Consider the following 25,402-nt stretch of genomic DNA (forward strand, 5'->3'; position numbering starts at 1 on the left):
TATATATATATATATATCTCTCTCTCTCTTGACAAAAACCATTCCCTCCATCTTCCCTCTTCCCTAAAATGATATAAATTGCAAATTCCCATGCAGAATTCTCACTTCCTCCTATCCCATTCAGCAGATAGGAAATTTTAAGAAATTACAAGCTAGGGTACATATTTGATTTTAAAACGGACTATGATTATTTCTTTTTTAGCTGAGTCAGGAAGGTGTCTAGAAACTGTATGGCAAATCTAGACTTTAAAAATACTCCAAAATCATAATATACACACAATCATTTCAAAAGTCCTCCAGAGAGGTTAAATGTCTGAAATAAAAAGTCCAGGTAGTTCATTTTCAGAACACAGATTTAGCCTTAATTGGGATCTAAGATCCAATCAGAACCATTTTAACCATAGCCCTTCCCTTTGCCTACCTCAATTTTAAAATTAGCCAATTGTATAGATGGCAACCCCAGCTGCTCCTATCAGAGCAAGGGGCAGTGATGCCTTAGGGATAAAAACAGGTGGACTTCCCGACAGGTATGCTAGCTTGCCATACTTTGTTCCACAGCACACTTTTCTGCAGAAGTAAAATTCGTTTTGCCTACTTCCGAGCACATCTGATTCCTTGCTGTATTCCAATATTTCTAATATTAACTAATTTTATTCTCTCTTATGGTACCAGGGATTGAACCCAGGGGTACTTAACAACTGAGCCACATCCCCAGCCCCTTTTATAATTTTTCAGATAAGTCTCACTAAGTTACTGAGGATGGCTTTGAACTTGAAATCCTCCTGCCTCAGCACCCGGAGCTGCTGGGATTACAGATGTGCACCACCACAGCAGACTAATTTTATTCTGGATTTAAAAGTCCCTCTTTCCATTTTCAGTTACCATTTCCCAAAAACCAGAATATTCTAGGTGAGGCATGCAGAGGGAGCCAGACATTTGATAATCAGAATCCTGGGTCTAAGCCCTTGCTCCTGATTTAGAGGTTTCTTTGGGCTAAGTCTCATTATTCTCATTTGTTAAGGGGTATAATGGTTATGAGACTTCAATTAGATACTACATAAAAAGTTTTCTGCCATGCATGTGGTACCCAGAATCAACAAAACATTTTAACTCTGGATCTTAATATTTTTCCTCCCTCTAGCCACCCTCTCAATAAATTCACTAGGACTTGGACTTTTCACAAATAAGAAAATTTATCTTCACATATTCTTCATTTCCTGTGCCCAATAAGACCATCTGTACTGTGTTTTAATATGTCAACCCCACCACACCCTATCACTCCAAATCTTGGAAAGGGTGGGGTAGTAGATAAGTATTTGCCTAGATTTCCTTGTTCCCTGAGGGTGGGCCTAAGATGCAAGTTCTGTTTGGAGGTCCAGAGGATTCAAAATATTTGTTCCTTTTTAGAAAATGTTTTCAGCTGGGTATGGTGGTGCGCACCCATAATCCCAGTGATTTGGAAGGCTGAGCCAGGAGAATTACAAGTCCAAGGCCAACCTCAGCAATTTAGCAAGACCCTAAGCAACTTAGAGAGTCCCTGTTTCAAAATAAAAAATAAAAAGGGCTAGGGATGTGGCTCAGTGGTAAATTGCCCCTGGGTTAAATTCCTAGTAAATAAAAACAATAGAAAAGGTAGTTTTAATTAAAATCCTAAAGCTAAGGTGGGGTGAAATGATTCTCATCAGGTTTTATCTTCCTTTACCTTTATTTCCAACTGCTTTCCTTTAGGGATTCACGGGGCAAATGAAATAAACAAAACAAAACAAGATACCATTTCCTCTTCTGATTCCTTCATGCCTCCAACCATATATATGTTAGCCATGAGTATTTCTTACTTTTGGATAAAGCAAAAACAAAACAAAACCTCATGATCTAAAAGTACACAAAGAAATTTCTAAAGTATGGCTGTTTTTTCTTTTCTTTTTGCAATAGTGGGGATTGAATCCACTGAGACAGTCCCCTCCCCTTAAGTATGGCTAGTCTAGATAAGTCTAACCCTCCTATGTCTAACAAGTGCTAACACTTAGGACGCAGTACATGAGATCATCTTTATTGGTCTAATTGTCACACTGGCCCAAAAGAAGCAACTACAAACTAAAATAACTAACCATATTAAAAGAACTAACTTGTATAATTAGTATAATCTAAAACAAGAATTTATAACTTGCATCAGGTCCAATCCAGAAAACCACACAAACATCTCCAGGAACCCAATGGCTATTGGCCAAAGTCCACCTACCAGCAGCTTGCTTCAATCTTCACTCTCTCTTAAAAGGAGAAGAGAGAGCTACTTAACACTTTTGAAAGTCATTAGATTGTCTGCTCTCACAATACAATTACAGATAACTTCCCAAGTTGTGAATACATTGAAAACCCAGACATCTTCCCTAGTGCTGCATTTGTTAGGAACCAGGTTAGTGATTGGTATAATTTAGACGCCAAGAGCTCCTTGCTCAGCAAAGCAGTGAACACTGCCTTTTCTTCTGGCAGACTAAGTGATGTCTATGTTTGTCACTTGGCAGCATGATTGCTTTTGTTTTCCAGTTGGAAAGTATTTCCTCAGCCATGACAAGGACAGTAGATGTTAGCTGCTAAGTAACTTAAGGACTCAGTTTGACACAGCTTCTGCCCGACTCTACATTCCATGTCTGCCACCTCTGCCAAAAAGGAAACTTGTTTATTTAAGACACATTTAACAGAGACCAGTCACATCCACAGCGGGCTGACCAGTGAGGTGGCCACCTCTGAATGGAGGCCCTTGCCATACACCATGCAAAACTTTGCTTTATCTAGTACTCCTCCTAGATGTTTGTGGGCAGATCAACTGATGTACCATGATGGGTTTTTGTTGTTATTTGGTACTAGGGATTTAACTGAGGAGGTGCTTTAAACAGTAAACTACGTCTTCAGCCCTTTTTGTTTTTTATCTGTCTATCTATCCATCTATCTATCTATCTATCTATCTATCTATCTATCTATCTATCTATCTATCTATCTATTTATTTAGAGACAGGGTTTCACTAAGTTGCTTAGGGACTCACTAAATTGCTGAGGCTGGCCTGGAACCTGAGATTCTCCTGACTGGCCTCCTGAGTCACTGGGCTTATAGGCATGTGCCACCACGAGTGGCTCTATGATGTCTTTTTAAAAAAATCATGAGTAATATTTCAGAATAAAATGAACTTTGATACTTAAAAGAGCAAAAGACCAACATTTAATAAAAACTATAGAAACTTAAAGAGTATATATTCATAAGGCTCAGAAAGTTGTATATTCTAAGCCGCACTTGACAAGGATTCTATGCTTGGCCAAACTAGTCAGGTTCTTGAACCTTTTCTTAGGTCCACCTGTGTACTTCCCTGTCAAATCCAGTTTTTGTTAAGATCTTTCACCCATAGTATCTGGCCCTGCTCCTCATCCTCCACCATCCCTCAAGTGATATGTGGTCACATTGGCCAACTGTTAGCAAGAACCCTGTTAAGTTGGTTTAGCTAATAGAACTCCATACTGCTGAGGTTCCCTGTTGGTCATTTTTCATTCACTGATTCCCACTATGGTCCTGGGCTACAAGTTCCCACTTTTCCATGCTGAATTAGGGGTTAAGCCCAATCTCTCTCTGCCACTACAAAATCCCACTGCAATGGTCTCTAGGACTGTAGTGATGGTACTGGGTGAAATTTGCCTTACCATGCTTTAAAAGTCTTATTTTTTCTTCTGAAGTTATCAGTGGATTTCTTGGTGCCTTTCTGAAAATAGAAAAGAGCACCCATGGCTGGGGGTAGAGCACATATATGCTTATTAGCATGTGTGATTCCTGGGTTCAATCCCTAATAATAATAATAATAATAATAATAAAGCATTCCTTCCTGTAGGTCAATACAATTCATGCCAAAGGCTCCGACTTGGAATTTATGACTTTCACAACATCACAAAGCAGCAATGGCCCCAATCTCACTCCCTGACTTCTTGGGTCACCATCCTCTAGAAGCAGTACACTCTGCCCCACTGCCAGATGTAACCAATCACACAGGAACCACACACAGAATCTTTAACTTCTCAGCTCATGAACCTTAGTCATTGCCAAAACTGGTGCCACTGGGAGGGGGTAACATCCTATTTTTTATAAAAAGGATGATTACAACTTATGTCTGGTTATTTTTCTAATGTTAACAGCCAGGATAATTTGAGAAAGTGTCAGGACACTTAAGAGTCAGAGGCAAAGCTATTTTGGGCTAGAAGAATCTAAATTCATCAACACCTCCCAGACGACATCAGTGAGGATGCAAGACAGCAGAACGAGCATTTCAAAAATTAGATTCAGAGTTCACTTTTCCACTCTAAGAGAGTTGGGTAATTAAAATAAAGGGCTGGGGGGAAGTAGGGTGTGAAAATGTTAGGCAAGTCATTGAGATTACTGGTATCAACTAACTCCACTTGAGTCCTTCTAACATAAAACTCACCAGAGTCCATATGCAAAATTTAACCACCTATGATCTAGTTTTTGGTCCCACTAACCAAATGCTTGTTCAAGTTGGAATTTCTAGAGAGAAAAATGGGCCTAAGCATATCTGAATATTCTTAATATTTTCCCAAAAACATGCAAATAAGAACCAGAACAACTTTAAGTGGATCTTTAATTCCTTTAAGGTATTAACATACTAGCCTTGCCAGCTCTGATCACTTGGGGAAAGAATCAATGCAAATAAAATCAACTATGAATATCCGAGGCAACGAAGCACAAAGCAGATGGCCTTGTTCATGAGGTCAGGCTTTATATCTCCAGAGCCACAGAAGAGTAACTTAATCACCAGCTGTCCCCAGTAGGATTCCTGACCTCCAGACATTACTTAACCACTATCATGACACAGTGAATTACAAAGACCACATGGACATATGAACAGGAAGCTCTGTAAGTAAAAATCATGAAGAACCACTTCATGTTACGCAAAAGCAAAGCAGCTACTGAGGTCCAAGAGCTATGATAAATATGCAGAAATGAGTGAGAAACTAAGAAGTAAAACTACAAAGGGGGTCATCCCCACCTTAACACTTTGACTTTGTTTTTAAAATGAAAAATATTTTCCCAGAGAGTTGGGGCTGTAGCTCAGTGCTGAACATTTGCCTGGCACATGTGAGGCATTTGGTTCAATCCTCAGCATCACATAAAAATAAATAAATAAAATAAAGGTATTGGTGTCCTTCTACAATTAAAAATTTTTAAAAGGTGAAAAATATTTTCTCAATGAAATCATTCCTCTGTTCCTATATGTGCAGATCTGGTAATATCATGCAAAACTGTCTAAACATGGCTGAAATCAACTCTTCATCTCAAGTTTCCAATCCCCTTTAAATAAGATTAGTAATGATCATAATATATCCTAAGAAACAAAAGGGCTAGCTTCATTACCATCTTTAGAAGATGAAAGACTGCCATTTCTCTCATTTCCTAGGCAACTGAAAGACATCTAAAAGCAAGTTAAAATACCTCAGGTTACACCACATCCTATTCAGCATGGTCAAAATTTCAAGAAACAATTTTAACCAATTTCAACACAATCACTAAAGGCCGATCAGACTTCAAAGCCTGGCTTTGGCATTTAGTACAGACTTTTTTTTTTTTTTTTTTGGCAGCTAGCTTATTGTTTTCATTTAAAAAGTGGAAATAACATGTATTTGGTAGGGTTGTTACGAGGATTCAAACAGATAATTTGTACTGTGAAGGTACATAGAGGGCCTTCAATAGAAGGTTATTTATTTAATTAAAAGATTTGACAGTTTCAATGGTCACTTAAGTCCATGGAAGCTCTGAAACAAGAGGCATATAGAGAGAGGAAAATACCAAATCAACATGGGAAAGAAGCCTCTGCAGCAAGACAAAGGCGCTCTTGACCGTGAACTTCCTCAGTGAAGGCAGTCCACACATGAACAAAGCTGCTCAGGAGTGAAGTTAGGTAGCTATGTCATTACAACTCAAGAATAGAGGATAATTAAAGGGTTCATAAGACTCAAACCAGGATGCATTTAGTAAAACAGGATGAAGATTTTAAGATGGGAAAAGCTTGGGAAGTGAGGAAACCTTCTATTCATTTTATAATGCAGTTGAAAACAAAGAAAAAGCATAGTCAATTTAGTATTAGAAATCTGCATGTTCAGGTAATCTTGCCTCTAGCTCTAAGATTTTATTTTAAAATTTTGCTTTATTTTGTTTTGTGATACTAGAGACTGAACTCATGGCCTCATACATGCTAGACAATTGCTCTACACCACTAAGCTACTGTCCAGTCCTTATTATTTTTTTTTCAAACAAGGTCTTACTAAGTTGCCCAGGTGGTCTTGAGCTTGAGATTCTCCTGCCTCAGCCTTTTGAGCACCTGCAATTATAGGCATGCACCACTGCACCTGTCTACCTCATGGATTTTATTGAGAGACTCTTAAATTTTTAATGGAATGTATCTTTCCACCTAAAAAAAAATGAGAGGTACAAAGATGCTTATTAGCAGTACTACTTAATTAAGTATAACTTAATCAGCCAGTTGTTGTCTAAAAGACCCCAAAGTCTATGATTGTTTCTTTTCAAATTATAAATTATTTTACTCATATCATTTAGCTGGGTAGGGTGATGCATGCCTATAATCTTAGCAACTCAGGAGGCTGAGGCAGGAAAATTGTCAGTGCAAGGCCAGCCTCACCAACTTAGTGAGTTTCAACAAAATAAAAACTAAAAAGGACTGGGAATGTAGCTCAGTGATAAAGTGCTCCCAGGTTCAATCCCCAGTATCACAAAGCAAATAATATAACAAACAACAACAACAACAATACTTAAAACCCCCAAAGCAAGCAAATAAAAACCCAAAAACCAAGCCAAACAAACAAATAAAAAAACAACACATCGTATTATTTAACTTCATTACATCACATGTTTAAGGTATAGTGGGGATTCTCAGGGTATAGCAGCAAATGTACATTTAATTTGAAACTCAAAAATTACATTAGGGCAATGAAACACTATTTTAAAATAAATTACAAAAAAAGAACTTACCAATACAGTTAACAGCTAATGGTAGAAACTATTCATGGGGAATTATTTTTTTGAAATAAATTAGCAAAGTGAAAGAAATTTTTAGAAAATGTTTCCAAAGCCAGAAATTTTTCATTCAAGAATTAGGCCTGCATATTTCCAAGAGATCAAGTAAAAAGCAAAGGGGAATCATTTAGATAAGAAGAATCACATATAAGTGAAACCCACTTTTCATGTTCATATGTATTTGTTAAAAGGAAAAATGAAGCCAGGTGTGTTGGCACATGCCTGTAATCCTAGCTTCTCATGAGGCTGAAGCAGGAATATAACAAGTTCAAGGCCACCCTGCGCAACTTAGCAAGACCCGGTCTCAAAATTAAAAGTAAGAAGGGCTGAGAATGTGGTTCAGGGGTAGAGTACTTGCCTAGCATGTGCAAGGACCTGGGTTCAATTCCCAATATCACAGAAGAGAGAGAAGGGGTGATAAAAAAGAAAAAAAGAAAACTTATGCTCTGAAAGGACATAATATGGTTATATATTTTATGAACCTTCTTTCCTCAGCAATTAAGTTTAATTTATGAAGCTAATAATTATATCATACTAAGAAAAATTCCACTTCAATTTCTTTTTTCACTGTTTCCTCTACTTTGCCCTTTTCTTTTGTTAAGTCTTAATATTTTACAGAAACACAACTGGAATAAAGTAACCCTGAAAGCACTTTACCTGTGAATGCACAATGAAACTTGTAAAAACTTGCAAGTACAAAGGAATGCATGAGAAAAATGAATATGTGGTCAGACGCATATAATTGTTTCCCAACAGGTCTGTTCGAGTTGACAAGTAAAAAATTGAAAATAGAACTTTAAGCAGTCAGTTGTAAAAATGTTATTCCAGGTGTCTGTTTCCACAAACTATTCAGCTGGGAGAAAAACAGTTTTGAACAATGAAGGTGACATTCATTCTACATTGCTAAAGCAAAATTCTACTAACAGCAGGTGACTTCTGCAAATGCCCAAGGAGATATATTAATACTTTAAAAACTCAATTTATTATGAGGGCTGGGGATGCATCAGTGCTACAGTACATGGTTATCGTGCTTGAGGCCCTGGGTTTGATCTCCAGCACCACAAAAGGAATATAGGAACGAAGGCAGGAAGAGAAAAAGAAGCTTCCTTATTATGAAAATAGATAGAAGACTTTGGAAATACAGATATAAAGGCTTTATTTTTTAGAAATCATCTGCATTTATCCACAAATACATAAGATACATACATTTTAGAAAATGCCTACATTTACATATATGTGTGAATTTGAAGACATAACCAGGTATCAGAAAGCGTATGTGTTTAAGTCATTTAAGTTATATTGAAAACTTTTTGGGGTAGGAAAAGTTCAAAGGGGATAAAGTCTTAGAGCTAAAGAAAATATTAGCAGATACTTACAATATGCAGAAGTTTTAACACATCCACAAATCTGCAAAAAAAATTAAAAAAAGAAAAATGTTTTAAATGAGCCAATGAGGAAAACAACAGTCTTCTGAACTGTAAACTAGATACCTACACTTTCTCTGAGCTCATGATCTCCTTGGCAATATGATGAACTTTACTTTTCATCCCAGTATCTTCATCCTGTGGATAGGAGTACACTGCATGAACTCATGAAAGGATAATGGAAGTCAGTTATTAGCAGCTAGGCATTAGTTTGAGTTCTGATCCTTATAAGTTTCCTATTAACACACGGTTCACACTTTTATGTAACGTCTCAAAGGCAAACATGGCACATTAGATGAGACATACACCATGACACAGAAGTAGCCGAGGGCAGTGGGTAATGGGATTGTCGGACCCCACTGGGAAACCCCACGGCCTTGGTCAGCACAGCCATCAATGTTTCATAATGAAAAAGTCACATTCTGCAAGGGAAAGGACCCCTACAGTTATTGCATAAGCCCTTCAGGTATGCACAAGTAACCCAGCAATTACTGAAACATCCAATGGAAACGTACAGACCACTTCACCCTAAGTTCTGCTAACTGAGACAACTAAAGTATGATCTGAACAGGGCTCTTCATACCAAACACCAGTCAACACTGCAGTCACAGTATCTCTTAATTTCCTTGAAATCCCTTTTAGATGTATGCTATTGGAGTCAAGGCAGTTTTATTCTAAAAAGCTGAAATAAAATTCTGCTTTGTTCTTTCTGAGTTGAGGTCTCCCATGTTGTCCAGGTTGATCTCAAATTCCAGGGCTCAACCTTCAACAGATGAATGAATAAAGAAAATGTGGTACATATATACAAGGGAATATTACTCAGCCAAAAAGAAGAATGAAATTACGACATTTTTGGGCAAAAGGATGGAACTGAAGACTATCATGCTAAGTGAAATAAGCCAATTCCCCAAAACCAAAGGCTGAATGTTCTCTCAGATATGCGGACGCTGACTCACAATAAGTGAGGGTAGGAAGGGTGAGGGTAGGGGAGGGCAGAAGTTCACTGTACTAGACAAAGGGAAAGAAAGGGAAGGGAATGGGACTAGGAAAGACAGTAGAATGAATCAGACGTAACTTTCCTATGTTCATATGTGAATATACAACCAGTGTAGCTCCATATCACTTCCAACTACAAAAATGGGAAGTTTTATTCCATGTACACCTGATATGTCAAAATACATTCTACTGTCATATATAACTAAAAAGAAAAAATTTTTAAAAATTCCAGGGCTCAAGAGATCCTCATGCTCCGGCCTCCTAAATAGCTGAGACTATAGGTGAGGGTATACATCACTGTGCTGGCTGAAATGAAATTTCTTTACTTCTTTGTAGGTAAATTAAATGCCCTAGAAGGGACAAAAAAATGTGTGTGTTTGAAATAAAAAATAATGCAGATGCCTCAGAACTAGATCTTCGTATTTTGTTGTTGTTTTCAGTTTAAACACTGAAAGAGATGGCTTTGGTTCCAGCGGATTAGAGAGGAGACAAGTCTCTCTGCATTTCTGTTTCTATGAAAGATCTGAACATACAGTTCCCAGAGAAGGGCAAAAAAGAACAAATCAGGAACAAGCAGTTATGACATTTTAGATGTCTGAAGGTGAAAATCATGACTGCTGAATGACTAAGAGCAGAAAACCCAAGAAGACCCACTTAAAACAGGAATTTGCCAAGGTTCAAGGTTGATCATCAGAACTAGGGGGCGTGGGGAGTAGCTCAGTGGCGGAGCATTTCAAGGCCCTAGTTTGATCCCCAGCACTGCAAACACACAAAAAAGAATTGGGAAGAGAACCCAGATTTCCTAATCTCTAACCTAAGAATTATTGTATTTCATACTGAAACTCCTTCAATATCTGTGAGCGACCTTGTCATATCTTAACATTCACTGCTGAACATACATCCACATACGGACTCCTCTAGCAAGGTTTAACAAATCCAAATACTCTGCAGTATTTGCATACTTTTTAATGAAACAAATTATTAATTATAACTTAAAGTTCTCTCCTTTCTCTTTCTCCAGAAGTGACCACAAATCTTGCAATTTGTGTGTATTTGTTCCTTCGAGGTTTTCTTTCATACTTTATACTAGAGTTTAAGTGTAATACAAGAAACCCCAGCCTTCAGTCAGAATGTAAATACTGTTAACTGTGAAAATAATCTTTTAAGGACAATTGATTACTAATCAAAGTGTATAATAACCTAGTCCTAGCCTAGGACATCTATCTTGTTCCTTGCTTGACCTTAATTCTCAAACTCTATTGTTAAAGGGACAATTAAATGAATTTGACCTTTATCTCTGTTATCATTCCTCTTTTCTAAGATAAGGTGTTGAATGATAGAGACTAACAGGTTATATTAAGACTCAACCCCATTCATTCACCTTTAAGTTTAAAAAAAGAAAAAAAAAAAAAAAAAAGGAACGAGCTGGGTGTAGTGGCACCTATAATCCCAGCTACTTTAGAGGCAGAGGCAGGAGGATCACAAGCTCACAGTTAGCCTGGGCAACTCAGCAGAAACGCCCTCTCAAAATAAAATGAAAAGAGCTGGGGATGCAGCTCAGTGGTGGAGCACTTGCCTAGCATATGCAAGACCCTTGGTTCAATCCCCATCAACACACCACACCACACACACCACACGCTCACATACACAGAGAGAAAGAAACTACACACAGCTAACATTCCTGGGGAAGTCATCTTAAGAGCAATCTGACTTACAGGTCATGTATCAATCATGCATTAATAACCACAACTGCATACATGTACATACACACACTTGGATCACTGTTATTTTGAAAAAATATTTAGCAAATCAATACTTTTATATTATAATGGGTTTCTCTGTATCATTGTAGCTAGAAAGTTTAATGCTTATAAAATACAGTATATATTTTTAGAATTAGAAGTGCATATTAAGTGGAGCCGGGTGTAGTCTGTAATCCCAGCAACTTGGGAGGCTGAGGTGGGAGGATTGCAAGTTCAAAGCCAGCCTTAGCAACTTAGTGAGACCCTGTCTCAGAAAAAAAAGAAAAAAGAAGAGGAAAAAAAAGAAAAAAGGACTAGGGCTATGGCAAAGCACCCTGGGTTCACTACCCAGTACCAAAAAAAAAAGTCAATTGTCATGGACCAACCACGTCTGTAACCCCAAGAACTCAAGAGGCTGAGGCAGAAGGATTGCAAGTTCCAGACCAGCCTCAGCAACTTAGTGAGGCCCTAGGCAACTTAGTGAGTCTGTCTCATAATAAAAAATACAAGGGCTGAGGATGTGACTCAGTGGTAAAGTGTTCCCAGGTTCAATCCCCAGTACAAAAGAGAGAAAGAGGGAGAGAGAGAGAGAGAGAGAGAAAAGGAGGGGGGGGGGGGGAGAGGTGAACAGGCATTTCAGCAAAGACATAAAAATGGCCCAAAAATATGAAAAGTTGCTTGACATAACTAGTTAATAGGGAAATGCAAATTTAAACCACAATGAGATGCAGTTTCACACCCACAGAATGGCTACAATTTCTTTAAAAAATTAAAAATACCAGGTGTTGGCAAGTTTGTGGAAACATTGCAGGGCGTGGCAGCCCTGGTTTACATACTTTGATTCAGGCTTTCTGCTGTTACCTGATATCACTGAGGACACAGTTTGTACTTCTTATCCTCCTCGGTATTCTGAGGTCACTTCCAAGAAAGAGGAGTCAATATCACTTTACTCTGTCATTGTAAACCTGCAGTTAGTAACTAATTACCTACATTTGATAGCAAGGTGATTAAAACAGCTCCATTGCCAGCTGATTCACAGGTCTACAGCCCAGTCTGAAGTGACTGATCATTAGGACCACTAGCTACACCTTAAACTGCAGATTCCCAGGCAACTGTCTTAGAAATTCTGAATCTATAGGTCGGAGATGGAACATGAAAGTGTGTTAAAGAATTAAAGACAGAGCCTCAACCTTCAAGAATCGAGTAAGGGAGCAAACCAAATATGCAAATTAGCTATATATATATGTATATACATATACATATATATATATATACACACACATATATATATATATACATATAGCCAACTATGAACCTGACATCTTGAAGGAAAGAAAGATCATAACCAGACACATGTGAAATCAGGAAAGAATGATGAACTTCAGTCACTTTTTAAACGATCCATCACGTACTTGCTTCCAAGTGTTAAGGCTCATAAAACAATACCCCAAAGTATGATGCTTTGACATGCCGACCACTTTTAATTATAGGAAACTGGAAGGCCTCTGAGGCAGCCTTAGACTCAATGTCTCTCTAACCTTTTCTAGTTTCTGTCCACCCCTCAGCACAGGGAGGGGCTCTCACTGAAGTTGGCTTATCTGAAGAAAGTTCTTCCAAGAGAAATAAATTGTCTTGAATTTCGTCCCTAAAATCTCATTAATCAGAGAAGGCTAACCCATAGAGTATAGTAGAAGGTCTCCACATACATTTACACTAAATATGCCCTCTATTCTTCCGAGGACTTCGACCTGAGAGACTTCATCTGCATTATAAGACCACCTTTGATCACAGGAATATCCCGGCCTCCCCCCATTTCTTTTTCCCCTGTGAGGAGGGTGTCGAAGCTTCAACTATTGAGCCCTCTGCATATCATATTTTGTGTGGCTCCTGTGGGATCACTAATAAATTTGCATGCCTTTTTTGTTGCTGATCTGTCCACCGTCAGTTTATTTTAGCAGACTCCACTATGGAACCTTCAGATGGAAAAGTCCGGACTCTGCTATTCTAGCTACTGTACATACCCATGGATAGACACCAGGAACTGAACTCCTTTTTCTTTTCTTTTTCTTTTTTTGGTAATGAGGAACTGAACGCAGGGCTATACCCCTAGCCTTCTTTACTTAGAGATAGGTTCTCACTAAATTGCCGAGGCTGGTTTCAAACTTTTGATCCTCCTGCCTCAGCCTCCTGAGTCACTGGGATTATAGGTACCACCACACCTGGCCTTAACTCTTCTTTCTTTCCTCAGAGCCATATTTTATCATGAGTCAATTCATCCTTCTGAATATTTCTTTAAAGTTTAATTAATTCTTTCCCCACTATCAGATTTCCGTCACTGTGGCAAAATATGTGAGATGAGCAACTTAAAGGGAGGAAATGTTTAGCTTGGCTCATGCTTTCCTCAGGTTGAATCCATGGTCACTTGGTGTTGCTCTGGGCCTGCGGCAGCATGGCAGCAGCAAGCAGCCGAGGAGCTGCTCAGCTCATGGTGGCCCGGAAGCAAAGAGGGAAAGACGGGAAGGGGCCAGGATCCCAAGAGTCCCTTGAAGGGCATGCACCCAATGACCTAACTTCCTTCCATCAGACCTCACCTTTGAAAGGTCCTACGACCTCCCAACAGTGCCACAGCCAGGCAATCAAGTCTTTAACACATATGCCCTTGGGGGACACTTTAGATCCAAACTACAGCACTGTCCTTCACCCTTGTCTTGCTTTATCTATTAGGGTAACCTGTCTGGTTTACTAGGTTGAAGATTAACTGCACTGCCATGGATGCTCTACATTGGTACAAGAAAAATATCCTAAAATTCAAATACAATAATGCTGGTTATTGAACTCACAGCATCTCCCAAGGGTAACCAAGACCAAACTTTCCTTTGCCATGTAAATGAGGCACTTCACAATGCATCCACCTACCCTCCTGCTCCCTCCCACTCAACTCCACCCAAACTGGAATCAACCACCTTGTGACTCCAAGTGTGCTCTGTCCTTACCTGTCTTCTTCACAAGTACCTTTCTTTTGGCTTTGACTTCCTGCCATATCAAGGTGTGCCTTCTCCCCAAGGAGTTCTGCCTGACATGTTCCAACTCTTCCTTTAAGATAACACCCAAAGGTTTTCTCTTTGTGAAGGCTGTCTGATGCTCTCTTCCTGCCACCCCCAAAGGAAAAGATTACTGTCTTGTTCACACAGCATGTACAGGACTCTACTGGGTGGATGGTGTTCATTTCCTGAAATGTCCCAGTTCCCTCTAGTCTATGACCTTATTCACTGAGGTATCCTGCAGACAGCTTAGTACCTAAGCTTCTGTGCAGCTACTATTCAGGTATAAGTAAATGTGTACAAGGGTGGCCGCCACCTTCTCAGAATCAAAGACCAGAACATTGTTTTTAAAATGTGCTGCATAACATGAAAATACAAATTTAAGTAAACTAAAAACTTCTGTCACATAAAGGAGTCGTGGGCTGGTCTAAATGATAAGGCCTTTTTCAATTTCAGAATAATGAAAGTCTATTTATTCAATTATCTATTTTGCCTCTTAAGTAGGAAAAGTACCAAGCTAAATAAAGGAGGATAATTATTAGAAAATGAACCAATGGATTACAATCCTTTTCAAAGTAGACAAAAAGTCAGAGATAATTAAAAAACAAACAAAAAAAGGAAAGTTTCTACAGTACTTCAAACTTGTATGAACAAACAACTTATGCTGACCAACTCAAACAATGATGAAAAACACACCTCACTGTAAATCTCAAGAAAGACCATATTTGGCATCTCGAATTTTCAGTTAATAAAAATTCTCACTTAAATTGTATCACATTTCAAAGCAGTTTGCCTGTTAAATAACAGCACCTTCCCAAAATATGCTGCTGTGGAAGTTGAAACATGAGCCACAAACAAATGAAAACACTGTCAAGATCATAAAGTAAATCAAACAAATTCCAAAGCAGAACCTTTGATCTGAAATCCTATTGTATGCTCTGATCTCAGTAATGGCCAAACTTGGTAAATTCTTAATGATGTTCTCCTCTTTTTTTTTTGAGTACTGGGATTGAACTCAGGTGCACTCAACCACTGAGCCACATCCTCAGTCCTTTTGTATTTTATCTAGAGCCAGGGTCTCACTGAGTTGCTTAACACCTGGTTTTTCACTGAGGCTGGCTTTGAACTCACAATCCTTCTGCCTCAGTCTCCCCAGCCACTGGCATTACAGGTGTGAGCCACGGTACCCAGCTATTCTCCTCTTTTCATATTTGTTCACTACAATGCTCCATAAAATTTATCCATTTTTTGTTGTTGTTGTTGATGAGTCTTAATTTATTTATTTATATGTGGTGCTGAGGATCAAACCCAGTGCCTTGCACATGCAAGGCAAGCACTCTGCCACTGAGCCACAACGCCAACCCATATTCACTTTTTTTTTTTTTTTTTTTTGGATACTAACACTATTTTATTAACTTTTTTCTCTTAATACCTTTAAAATAAAAACAGCACATGATAATCAGTATCTTATCCCAAAACCTCAATTCTGTTGATTGCCCTAGAAAGGCCATCTTACTCCTCTGAATAACTACTGTAAATACTCAACTCCATAGCAATTTAAAGTTTCTGCCCACCCCATCCATTACTTTTTAACAGAATTATTAAAAGGCCTCTTCTACCCAACTCAAGAGTTTAAATAAAAAGAAAAAATGTCAACCTGCAGACCTACCTGAGAGTATCTCTTGTTCCTTAAGTTACCCCAAAGATGAGGTGACACCATGATTAGTACCTAAAGGCCAGTGCTCTCCCCCTGAGGGAATATATCACAAGCTATTTCACAAAGATTTGGAAAAGGACAAGGAAACAAGCCGAATGATAAGGGTGACTATCCACAAAGAAGCAGAATGATCCCTGTTTTTTTTCCCCTTTTTTTCCCTGGACTGAACCCAGGGCGCTCTTACCACCGAGTCACTTTGCAGCCCCTTTTAAGTTTTATTTTGAGAGAAGGCCTCGCTAAGTTGCTTAGAGCCTTGCTAAGCTAATGAGGCTGGCCTCGAACTGGCGATCCTCCCGCCTCAGCTTCCCGAGCTGTTTGGGTTACAAGTGTGCGTCACCATGCCTGGCCACCTCCAGTTTTAAACAAACATTTATTAAGTACTGAAAGGAAACAACAAAAAATACAAAACGAAGAAAATTTGGAAAAGGGGTCAACGGAGAACAGCATGGCTTTTTACTGCACCTATTACAATTTGGATATGAAGAGCCCCCCAAAGGCTCATGGGTTAAAGGCTTGATCCCCAATGCAGGAATGTTTGAAGGTGGGGATTTGGGGAAGTGATTGGATCGTGAGGGCTCTGACATCATCGAGGCATTGCTCCATTGAGGGATTCCTAATTCGATGGCGTTACTAGGAGGTGGTGAAAACTGTAGGAAGTGGGGTCTTCCTGGAGGAAGTGGGTCACTGGGGGCATGCCCTGGAAGGGAATCTGTCCCTGGACACTTCCATGCTCCCTCTCTGGTTCCCAGCTGCCATGAGAGGAGCAGCTTTCCTCCACCATGCCCTTCCACAGTGATGCTCTCTGCCCCACCTCAGGCCCAAAGCAATGGAGGCAGCCAACCCTGGACTAACACCTCTGAACCACTAAACCAAAATAAATACTTCCTTCTTTAAATTGTTTTCCTAGGCATTTTGAAACAGTGATGAGAAGCTGACTAACTTACCACCCCAAACATGTCCCATTCAGCATCTGAGAATGATGTACCAATTTGTTCAGAGATAGATTTTGGCTAAAAACCCCAATGCAGGGCATTCTAAGGCAAGTTACTTAACCTGTCTAAAACTTTTTCTTTACAAGAAACAAAAATAAGTCATAAGTCAGATTTATGTCCTAGGATATTTAGAATAGAGTGTAATAACATGTACCCACAGTACAGGGACAAGCAACAGCACACAGCAGTGGTACAATGCCAATTTCCACTTCCTGTGCAGTGCCATTTTTACCATTAGGAGAGTAACTTTTTGAATTTCTATTTGCTTTTTCTTTGTAAAAGGAAAACAAGGGCACAATAGTCCCTACCCTTTCTTTGTTCCTCGTACCGATTTGGACACTTTCATGAGAAAATGTTTCTGACATCTAGACACACATCAGTGATGAGCATCAATGACCACAGTGGTTATACGTCCATGGTATATGCCACCTGGTGTAGTTCGAATTCTGCCCTCCTCAAGAGATCCTCCAGGAAATAGGGTCATTACAGAGAAGGCAAATTGAGGTCATACTGACCTCCAATATGACTGCTGTCCTTTAAAAAAAAAAAAAGGTTCAGTATGGACAGACACACTGGAGTGGTGGGCAATACCACGTGATGGCCTAGGCAGAGAAGGAAGTCTGCAGCTGCAAGGCAAGGAATTTCAAGAATTGCAGGCAAACCACTAGAAGCCAGAGGAGGCAAGGAGGGATCCTCCCCTGTAGGTTTCAGAGGGAGCATGACTCAGTCACATCTTGATTCTAACTTCTAGCCCCCAGAACTGATACCACAAATTTTTGTTGTTTTAAGTCACCTGGTTTGAGGTCCTTTTGTCACAGGGCCCTAAGAACCTAGGACAGCCTATTCCAAATGCAATCATAGAAATAAATTACATGTTTAACATGCACAAACTTTCTTGATTTTCCAAATGCTTTTGCATCTATTATCCTGAAGCTGTCTGAACCTCAGAGCAACTCAGAGAACGTTATCCCATTTTACGAAAAGAGAAACAGAGGATCAAAGAAGGCACAAAGAAACTCCTCTTCCTATGCTCCAATTCCAAAGAATTCGTTTTTCTCTCGGACATTGATAGCACTTTTTCTACTTGAGTCTCTGGAAAGTCAAATCTGTGGCCATCCTTGGCTGATGTATAGGATTATATGATATGCAAGATTGAATGCTAATCTTCCTCTTAGCATTATTATTTTTCCTTTAGCAGGAATTCCTTTATTCTTTAAGAGCTTTATTGAGATATGATTTACATACTATAAAATGTATTTTCATTCTTTTAAAGTAAACAGTTCGATAGTTCTTAATGCATTCAGGGTTGTGTAAACATCACCACAACCTAATTTACTTACTTTAGAATACTTTCTCATGCAAAACAGAAACTATGCCCATTACCATTCACTCCATGTGTTAGCTTTCCTGAGATGAACAACTTAAAAGAAGGAAAGATTTATTTTGGCTATGGTTTCAGAGGTGTCTAAGTTCAGCCCACTGCTTTGGGCCTGTGGTGAGGCAGAACATGGTGGCAGGAAGCTCATAATGGAACAGAGTTGCTCATCTAATGGGCCAGGAAGCAGAGGTTGGGGGAAGGGGCAGAGGACAAGCTATACTCTTCAAGGACACACCCTCAGTGACCTTCATCCTCTAGTTAGGCCCTACCTCCCAAGTTTCCACCACTGCCCAATAGCACTACAGCTGGGATCAAGTCTTTGGGGGTCTTTTCAGACCCAAACTATAACACTCCCCATTCCTTTTGAGGGTAGAATAATATTCCATCTCCAGGATACATCACATTTAGTTCATCTACTTTTTTAGTTTGCATTCTCTCCACCTCTTGGCTGTTATGAATAATGCTGATCTGACCCATTCCTATACTAGTTCTATACTAAGAGCGGAATTACTGGGCCGTAAGATAACTCCACATTTAAGCTTTGGAGGAACTGCCAGACTCTTTTCTGAAGAAGTGGTACCCTTGTCCTTTCTCATCAGCAGCACATGAGGGTTCTAATTGCTCTACATCTTCATCAGCACTGTTACTGTCCATCCTTTTGATTACAGCGACCCCAGTGGGTGGACATCTAAGGTTTTGCTTTGCATTTATTTAATGACTAATGATGCTGAACATTTTTTTCATGTGCTTCTTGGTCATTTGTGTATTTTCTTTTGTCTGTTCAGATCCTTAGGCCTGGGTTCTTTTTTATTGTTGAGTGGTAATAGTGCTTTATGTAGTTGCTTAGAAGTCCTTGATCAGAGGGGTGGTTTGCTAATATATTTTTTTTATTCTGTCTGTTTTCTTTTCACTTTCTTGATGGCATTGTTTGCAGTATAAGGTTTTTTTGTTTGTTTGTTTGTTTGTTTTTTTACCAACTGAGCTATATCCCCAGCCCAGTATACAGGTTTTTAATTTTGATGAAGTCCAGTTTATCTGTTTTCTTCTCATCACTTGTGTTTTTGCATCTAAAAAAAACCTGTGTCTAACCCAAACCAAGAGTTACTTATTTCTGCATTTTCTTCTAAAGGTTTTGCTGGTTTTTTTTTTTTTTTTTTTTTACTTACTTTTCTTCTTCTAGTGGTTTTATACATTCTGACATTTAGGTTTATGATCCATTTTGAGTTAATTTTGTATATAGTGAAAGGAAGGGGTCCAACTTCGTCCCTTTGCAGGTAGAAAGCGGTAATTCCATTTCTATTTGTTGATATCTTGTTTTTTTTTCTTTTTTTGGGGGGGTACCAGGGACTGAACCCAGGGATGCTTAACCACAGTCACATCCTCAGCCCCCTTTATTTTATATTTTGAGACAGGGTCTCACCAAGTTGCTCAGGACCTCACTAAGTTTCTGAGGCTGCCTTTGAAGTTGAAATCCTCCTGCCTCAGCCTCCTAAGCAGCTGGGATTATCAGTGTGCACCACTGCACCTGGCTCACATTCTGGTTTTTTTTTTCCAACTTTTTTGTTCAGTCACCTGAAATTCACTATGAAGAGAGACTGGTATAAACAAACTGATTTTTTTTTTTTTTTTCTTGGTACGGAGGATTGAACTCAGGGGCACTGGACTACTGAGCCACATCCCCAGCCATATTTTTAAAAAATAATATTTACCTATGTATTTATATATTTATTTTTAAATTTATTTATTTTTTATTGCATCTGTTAAGATGATCATATGATTCTTATTTTTAAATCTATTGAAGTGATTATATTTATTGATTTCTGTGTGTTGAAACAACCTTGCATCCCTGGGATGAGTCCCACTTGATTGTGGTACACTATCTTTTTAATATGTTTTTGCATGTGATGGCCAGAATTTTATTGGAAATTTTTGCATCTACGTTCATCAGAAATATTGGCCTAAAGTTTTCTTTCCTTGATGTGTCTTTATCTGGTTTTGGTATCAGGGTGATATTAACCTCATAGAATGAGTTTGGAAAGGTTCCCTCGTTTTCTATTTCATGGACTAATTTGAGGAGTACTGGTGTTATTTCTTCTTTGAAGGTCTGGTAGAACTCAGCTGAGAACCCATATGGCCCTGGACTTTTCTTGGTAGGTTTTTGATGGCATCTTTTATTTCATTGCTTGATATTGATCTGTTTAAATTTTATATGTACTCCTGATTCAGTTTGGGTGGATCATATGTCCCTAGAAATTTGTTGATGTCTTTGAGATTTTCTATTTTGTTGGAGTACAGATTTCCAAAATAGCTTTTAATTATGTTTTGTATTTCAATAGTGTCTGTTGTGATATTTCTTTTTTCATCACAAATTTTAGTAATTTGAGTTTTCTCTCTCCTCTTCATTAGTGTGGCTAAGGGTTTATTGATTTTGTTTTGTCAATTTTTTTCAATTGTTTTGTTTCAGTTTCATTGATTTCAGCTCTGATTTTAATTATTTCCTATCTTCTACTTTTGATGTTGATCTGTTTTTCTTTTTCTAGGGCTTTGCCATGTAATGTTAGATCATTTATTTTTGGCTTTTTATTCTTTCATTGAATGAGCTCAATGCAATGAACTTTCTTCTTAAAACTGCCTTCATAGTGTCCCAGGGATTTTGATATATTGTGTTTGTATCGTCATTTACCTCTTAAGTTGTATTTATTTATTTTTATGTGGTGCTGAGGATCGACCCAGTACCTCACATGTGCTAGGTGAGTGCTCTGCCACTGAACCACAACTCCAGTCCCCCAGTCATATTTTGTATTTTATTTAGAGGCAGGGTCTCACTGAATTGCTTAACACCTCGTTTTTGCTGAGGCTGGCTTTGAACTTGCAATCCTTCTGCCTCAGCCTCCTGAGCCACTGAGATTACAGATGTGCACCACTGTGCCCAGCAAACAAACTGATTTTTAAGAACTATTTGACCAAAGTCATACAGTTAGAAATGGCAGAGCTGAGACAGAAATGTAGATATTACGACAGTAACTTTCAAAATCTCCATTAAAACAATAGTACCTTATAAGGAAACAAATTTTATGTTTGTATCAAAGAGAAGGCAAACAATATATATTTATTGGTAAGGTCATATAAAGCTTGGTTTGAGATATTTAAGATCTTGTTCATTTATTTTAATATAAACTAATGATCATATTTTTATATAAACCTCTAAAGAAGGGAACTATTAATACTACTGACATCAGGTAAAAAATGTTACATGTTCATGATTAACTAAGAGACAGACCTTCTTTCAAAAAAAGATAAAGATTTAACAGGGGTATTGCACTATGGCACAACTAAGGACATAAAACAATAAAGTAAATACAGGAAGGGAAATGAAAGGCAGGCACAAATACAAAGGAAGGAACTCTGGGAGTCTCCATGACCACAAAACGAATGAGTCAACCAGCAGTGTTAGGACAGGCGGCTGTGAAGGGGCGGACCCAGCAAGGTGAGAGACCACGCCTCCTTCACACCACCTATCAGCGCCATCCCTGGCAGACAATTCTGGTCACTACTTCAAGTATGTGGAGAAGCTGCAAAAGGTTCAAGCAAGAGAAATAAAGAGAATGAAATAACAGTATATGTTAGGAGAAGAAAGAACGTAAGTTGCTTATTAAGGAGAGTAAAGATTAATTTAATTACGGCCATCACAGCAGATCATCTGAATGCTCTTCCCCAAACTCGTCACAGGCTCTGGCTCTTTCCAGTCATTTAAACCTCAAACAAATATCACTTTCTAGATGCTTTCATCCAAAGCAGCCTCCTCAGTTCCTGGCACGTCACTGTCACTCTGTGTTGCTCCCTACATAGGCTGGAACACTGGAATTCTTCCTGGATGCGAGCACTACAAACAAGGACTGGGAGCACTACTTATCTCTAGTAAATACTGATGGCACCAGGGACATGTGGGTCTCTACACAGGTCTGCAGCACCATGTCCAAGAGGCACCAACATGGAAAACGAGTTTTCAAATTAGTACATGACCAAAACTGTCAAGGCACAGGAATGACTGACTACCTGACAGTCAAAGCAAAACCCACAGACTGCTGTGGGATGCTGTGACTCCTTAAGAGCGTCCTTCATTTGTCTTAGGAGTTTTACAAATTCATTTGCCTAAATAATGTCTAATGTTTACTCCCAAGACCATGAGCAATACTTTAGAGCATAGAAATGAAGTCTTATTAGCAATAAACAATTGACCGAAGAGCTCTTACTATGTACTGGACAGTTTTCTACAGTTTTTCACATATCAACTTGCTTAATCCTTATAATTTTGTAAGTACTATCCTGTTTTTCATCTACAAAGTAGCATCTTTAAGCCAAAGAGGTTAAAAAATTAGTCTTGAGGTTACCCAGATCATAGCTGGTAAAGTCTGGGACTCAAATTCAGATAATTGCACTTGTGCCACTCATTAAAGGTGAAAGTGAATTTAAATAGAGTAAAAAAACATTCAACATAAAGCACAGCAGATTGATGAATTATGGCACAGGAGTTAGGTGACATGGACTTTCTGCATGGCTCAATTTGCTGGAAGGATCCTTTCAGATTCCATCTTCTTGTAACCTCGCAGTACATCATGGGGCTATTGCTACTATACTAATTTTCTCCCTTTCAAAATGTCTTTATTCAAAGAAATGTGAAATAAATATTTGTGGCAAACTGGAGACAGTATAATGAACTTCCCCATCACACATTTTAAACAATGAACAACACACAATCTTCATATACGCTGTGTTCCCCCAAAACAATACACACACACTGGATTATTTCAAAGAAAATGATGATTGTACTAGTAACAGAAATCTTTATTCTATCCCTAAAAAGATGTGATTTGAGTCTGAAATGCATATAATTCCTTTCCTTCAAGAAATCTAAGTGCTGGCAACAGTACCAAGAACAATCCAAACAGGTTTTTTTTTTTTTTTTTTTTTTTTTTGTTATCAAAAAAGAAAGCTAAAAGACATTAGTACAGCAATTTCTCAGAATCACTAAATCTTTATGAGGAAACATGATAGCATTTTAGGTGCCACGTTGGAGCAGGAATTAAGTTTAAATTTGATGAATGTTGTGAAATGTTTAAGACGTCTCACTAGGTTTTTGTGCCCATCATGCTGATCAACATTATTCCCAAGCATGGTGACAGGCCAGCGAGCACAAGAGTAGAAATACGGAATCACCCAACACACCTGTTTATCCTCCAGCGGGTCAGGCTCTCCTTTACTCGACTCAGAGCTGACATCATCTTCATCAGAACTGTCAATGACTTCCTCCTCATCGGAGGGCAGGTCACCAAGACCGAGGTCGAAATCATCCTGTCCCTCCTGGGATGCTCCAGAACTGCTTCAATAGAAAGTATGATTCAGTCACCTTTAATAACAAGAGCTGGCAAAACAAAACCCAAAGCAACCACCTAATCCTTGTGATGTGAGCAAAGCATACATCTAAGGGACTCAGGGATGGAAATGGCCAGATCAGGCTGACTTCCCATTCTCTTTCCCTGACTTGGCTGTCAAATGCATTCATATTCATGTTGGGTTTAACATTTAATTCAACAACAATTTAATATCCTTTTGGTGACAGGAGGTGGATGGGAAGTTTCCCAGCTGCCACCATCCTGTGCTTCTATACTTCTTTCCCCTGGAAGATCAGGCTTTTACTCTCATTATAAACCAACAAGGCTTACAGGGTGGACTGGCTTGCCATAAAGAGCACTGGGTGCACAGGTTCACCAGAAGCTCGCCTGCCTCCTCGGACTTTGGTGTTTAAAAACAAGACCAATTACCAAATCGATGAGGATTGGGAGTAGATACTGATTATAAATAACCAACAACGCATGTGTTATTGTGAACACATGCCCACCTTCCTGGTTCTCACTGGTGAGTGTGCACATCACAAGACGTGGGAAGGAACAGGGAAATGCTAACAAATTCTCAGGTTCTACTCTAGACCTGTCGAGTCAGAAACCCTAGAGGCACAGGGCTCAGCAAAATGCATTTTAACAAAACTTCCGAGTGCTTCTGATTCAGGCTGAAGTCTGCAAACCACTGTAGGCCATTTACCAAGTCCCCCCTTGCCAGTCTGTACTGAGACAGACCTCATGAATCAACAGCCACGGTTGCAATCCAAACTGTAGGGGGAATTCCACAGGAAAGTTCCCCAGGAAGATGATGGAAATAGTTCTTTATAGTGTTGGTTGTCAAGATTCAGAAAAAAAAAAAATTGCCTTCAGAAAGAGCTTTTCTGCTGTCACTCTACAGGACTATCTGCAGAACAGAAGACTTGTAGGTGGGGCCAATAAAAGATCCAAAGGAAACCACCAGGGGAAACACTCCAGCAGAATAAAGAGACACTTGCATTCCACTCTGGCGGGCTCTTTCAGCAGGTCATGGGCAGGTCACTCAACTGCCAAGGCTTCAAGTTATAAGAGTTTCTAACGGGAATCTTAAAAGCTAAAGATAAAGCTTCTGTCAGTTCCTGATTACACATTGTAGGATACAGACTTGGTCAGAAACCACTGCTGCAGCCCAAGCACTACACAAACCCAGTTGCATGCAGGCAGAATGCCAAAATGAACTCCTCCCACTGCCAAGCATGGGGCTTCCTATTACTCAGTGGCGGGGGCCTCAGGGAATCTTATCTCTCAATTAGGTGGGTGCACACCTTATCATACTCTCCCATGACTCGGAGGAGACTCACGCCCTGGGGATGGGGTAAAGAGCAGAAGCTGTCCAGTCAGATCACTGGCAAGATTCACCGGCTCTGGGCACAGGGATAAGAGCCAACCCAGCCTGGCTGTTAGCTGTTGATTTAGATTGGCAAGAATAAACGAGAGTTACCCGGCACAGTGGCACATGCCTGTAATCCCTGCCACCTGGGAGGCTGAGGCAGGAGGATGGTAAGTTCAAGACAAGCCTCAGCAAGTTCAAAGCCAGCGTGGGCAACTTAAGTGAGAGACCCTGTTTCAAAATTAAAAATTAAACAAAAAGCA

General features: G+C 39.2%; 1 protein-coding gene across 2 annotated transcripts in view; it reads right to left on the bottom strand.

Annotated features, from left to right (window-relative positions):
* FGD6 (FYVE, RhoGEF and PH domain containing 6) overlaps positions 1-25,402 on the bottom strand; it is a 112,761-nt gene that overhangs the window by 50,525 nt on the left and 36,834 nt on the right. Inside the window, exons 3-5 of one of the 2 annotated variants that reach the window (XM_079142856.1) lie at positions 23,601-23,751; positions 8,579-8,646; positions 8,461-8,491 (exon numbers count right to left, since the gene is read on the bottom strand). In XM_079142856.1, the coding sequence (XP_078998982.1) occupies positions 8,461-8,491; positions 8,579-8,646; positions 23,601-23,751 (250 nt within the window). Of the gene's footprint in view, positions 1-8,460; positions 8,492-8,578; positions 8,647-23,600; positions 23,755-25,402 lie in introns of both variants that reach the window. The other variant, XM_079142855.1, reaches the window with a different exon arrangement.

This window comes from Sciurus vulgaris (genome assembly GCF_902686455.1).
Source record: "Sciurus vulgaris genome assembly, chromosome: 5".
Classification (NCBI taxonomy): domain Eukaryota; kingdom Metazoa; phylum Chordata; class Mammalia; order Rodentia; family Sciuridae; genus Sciurus; species Sciurus vulgaris.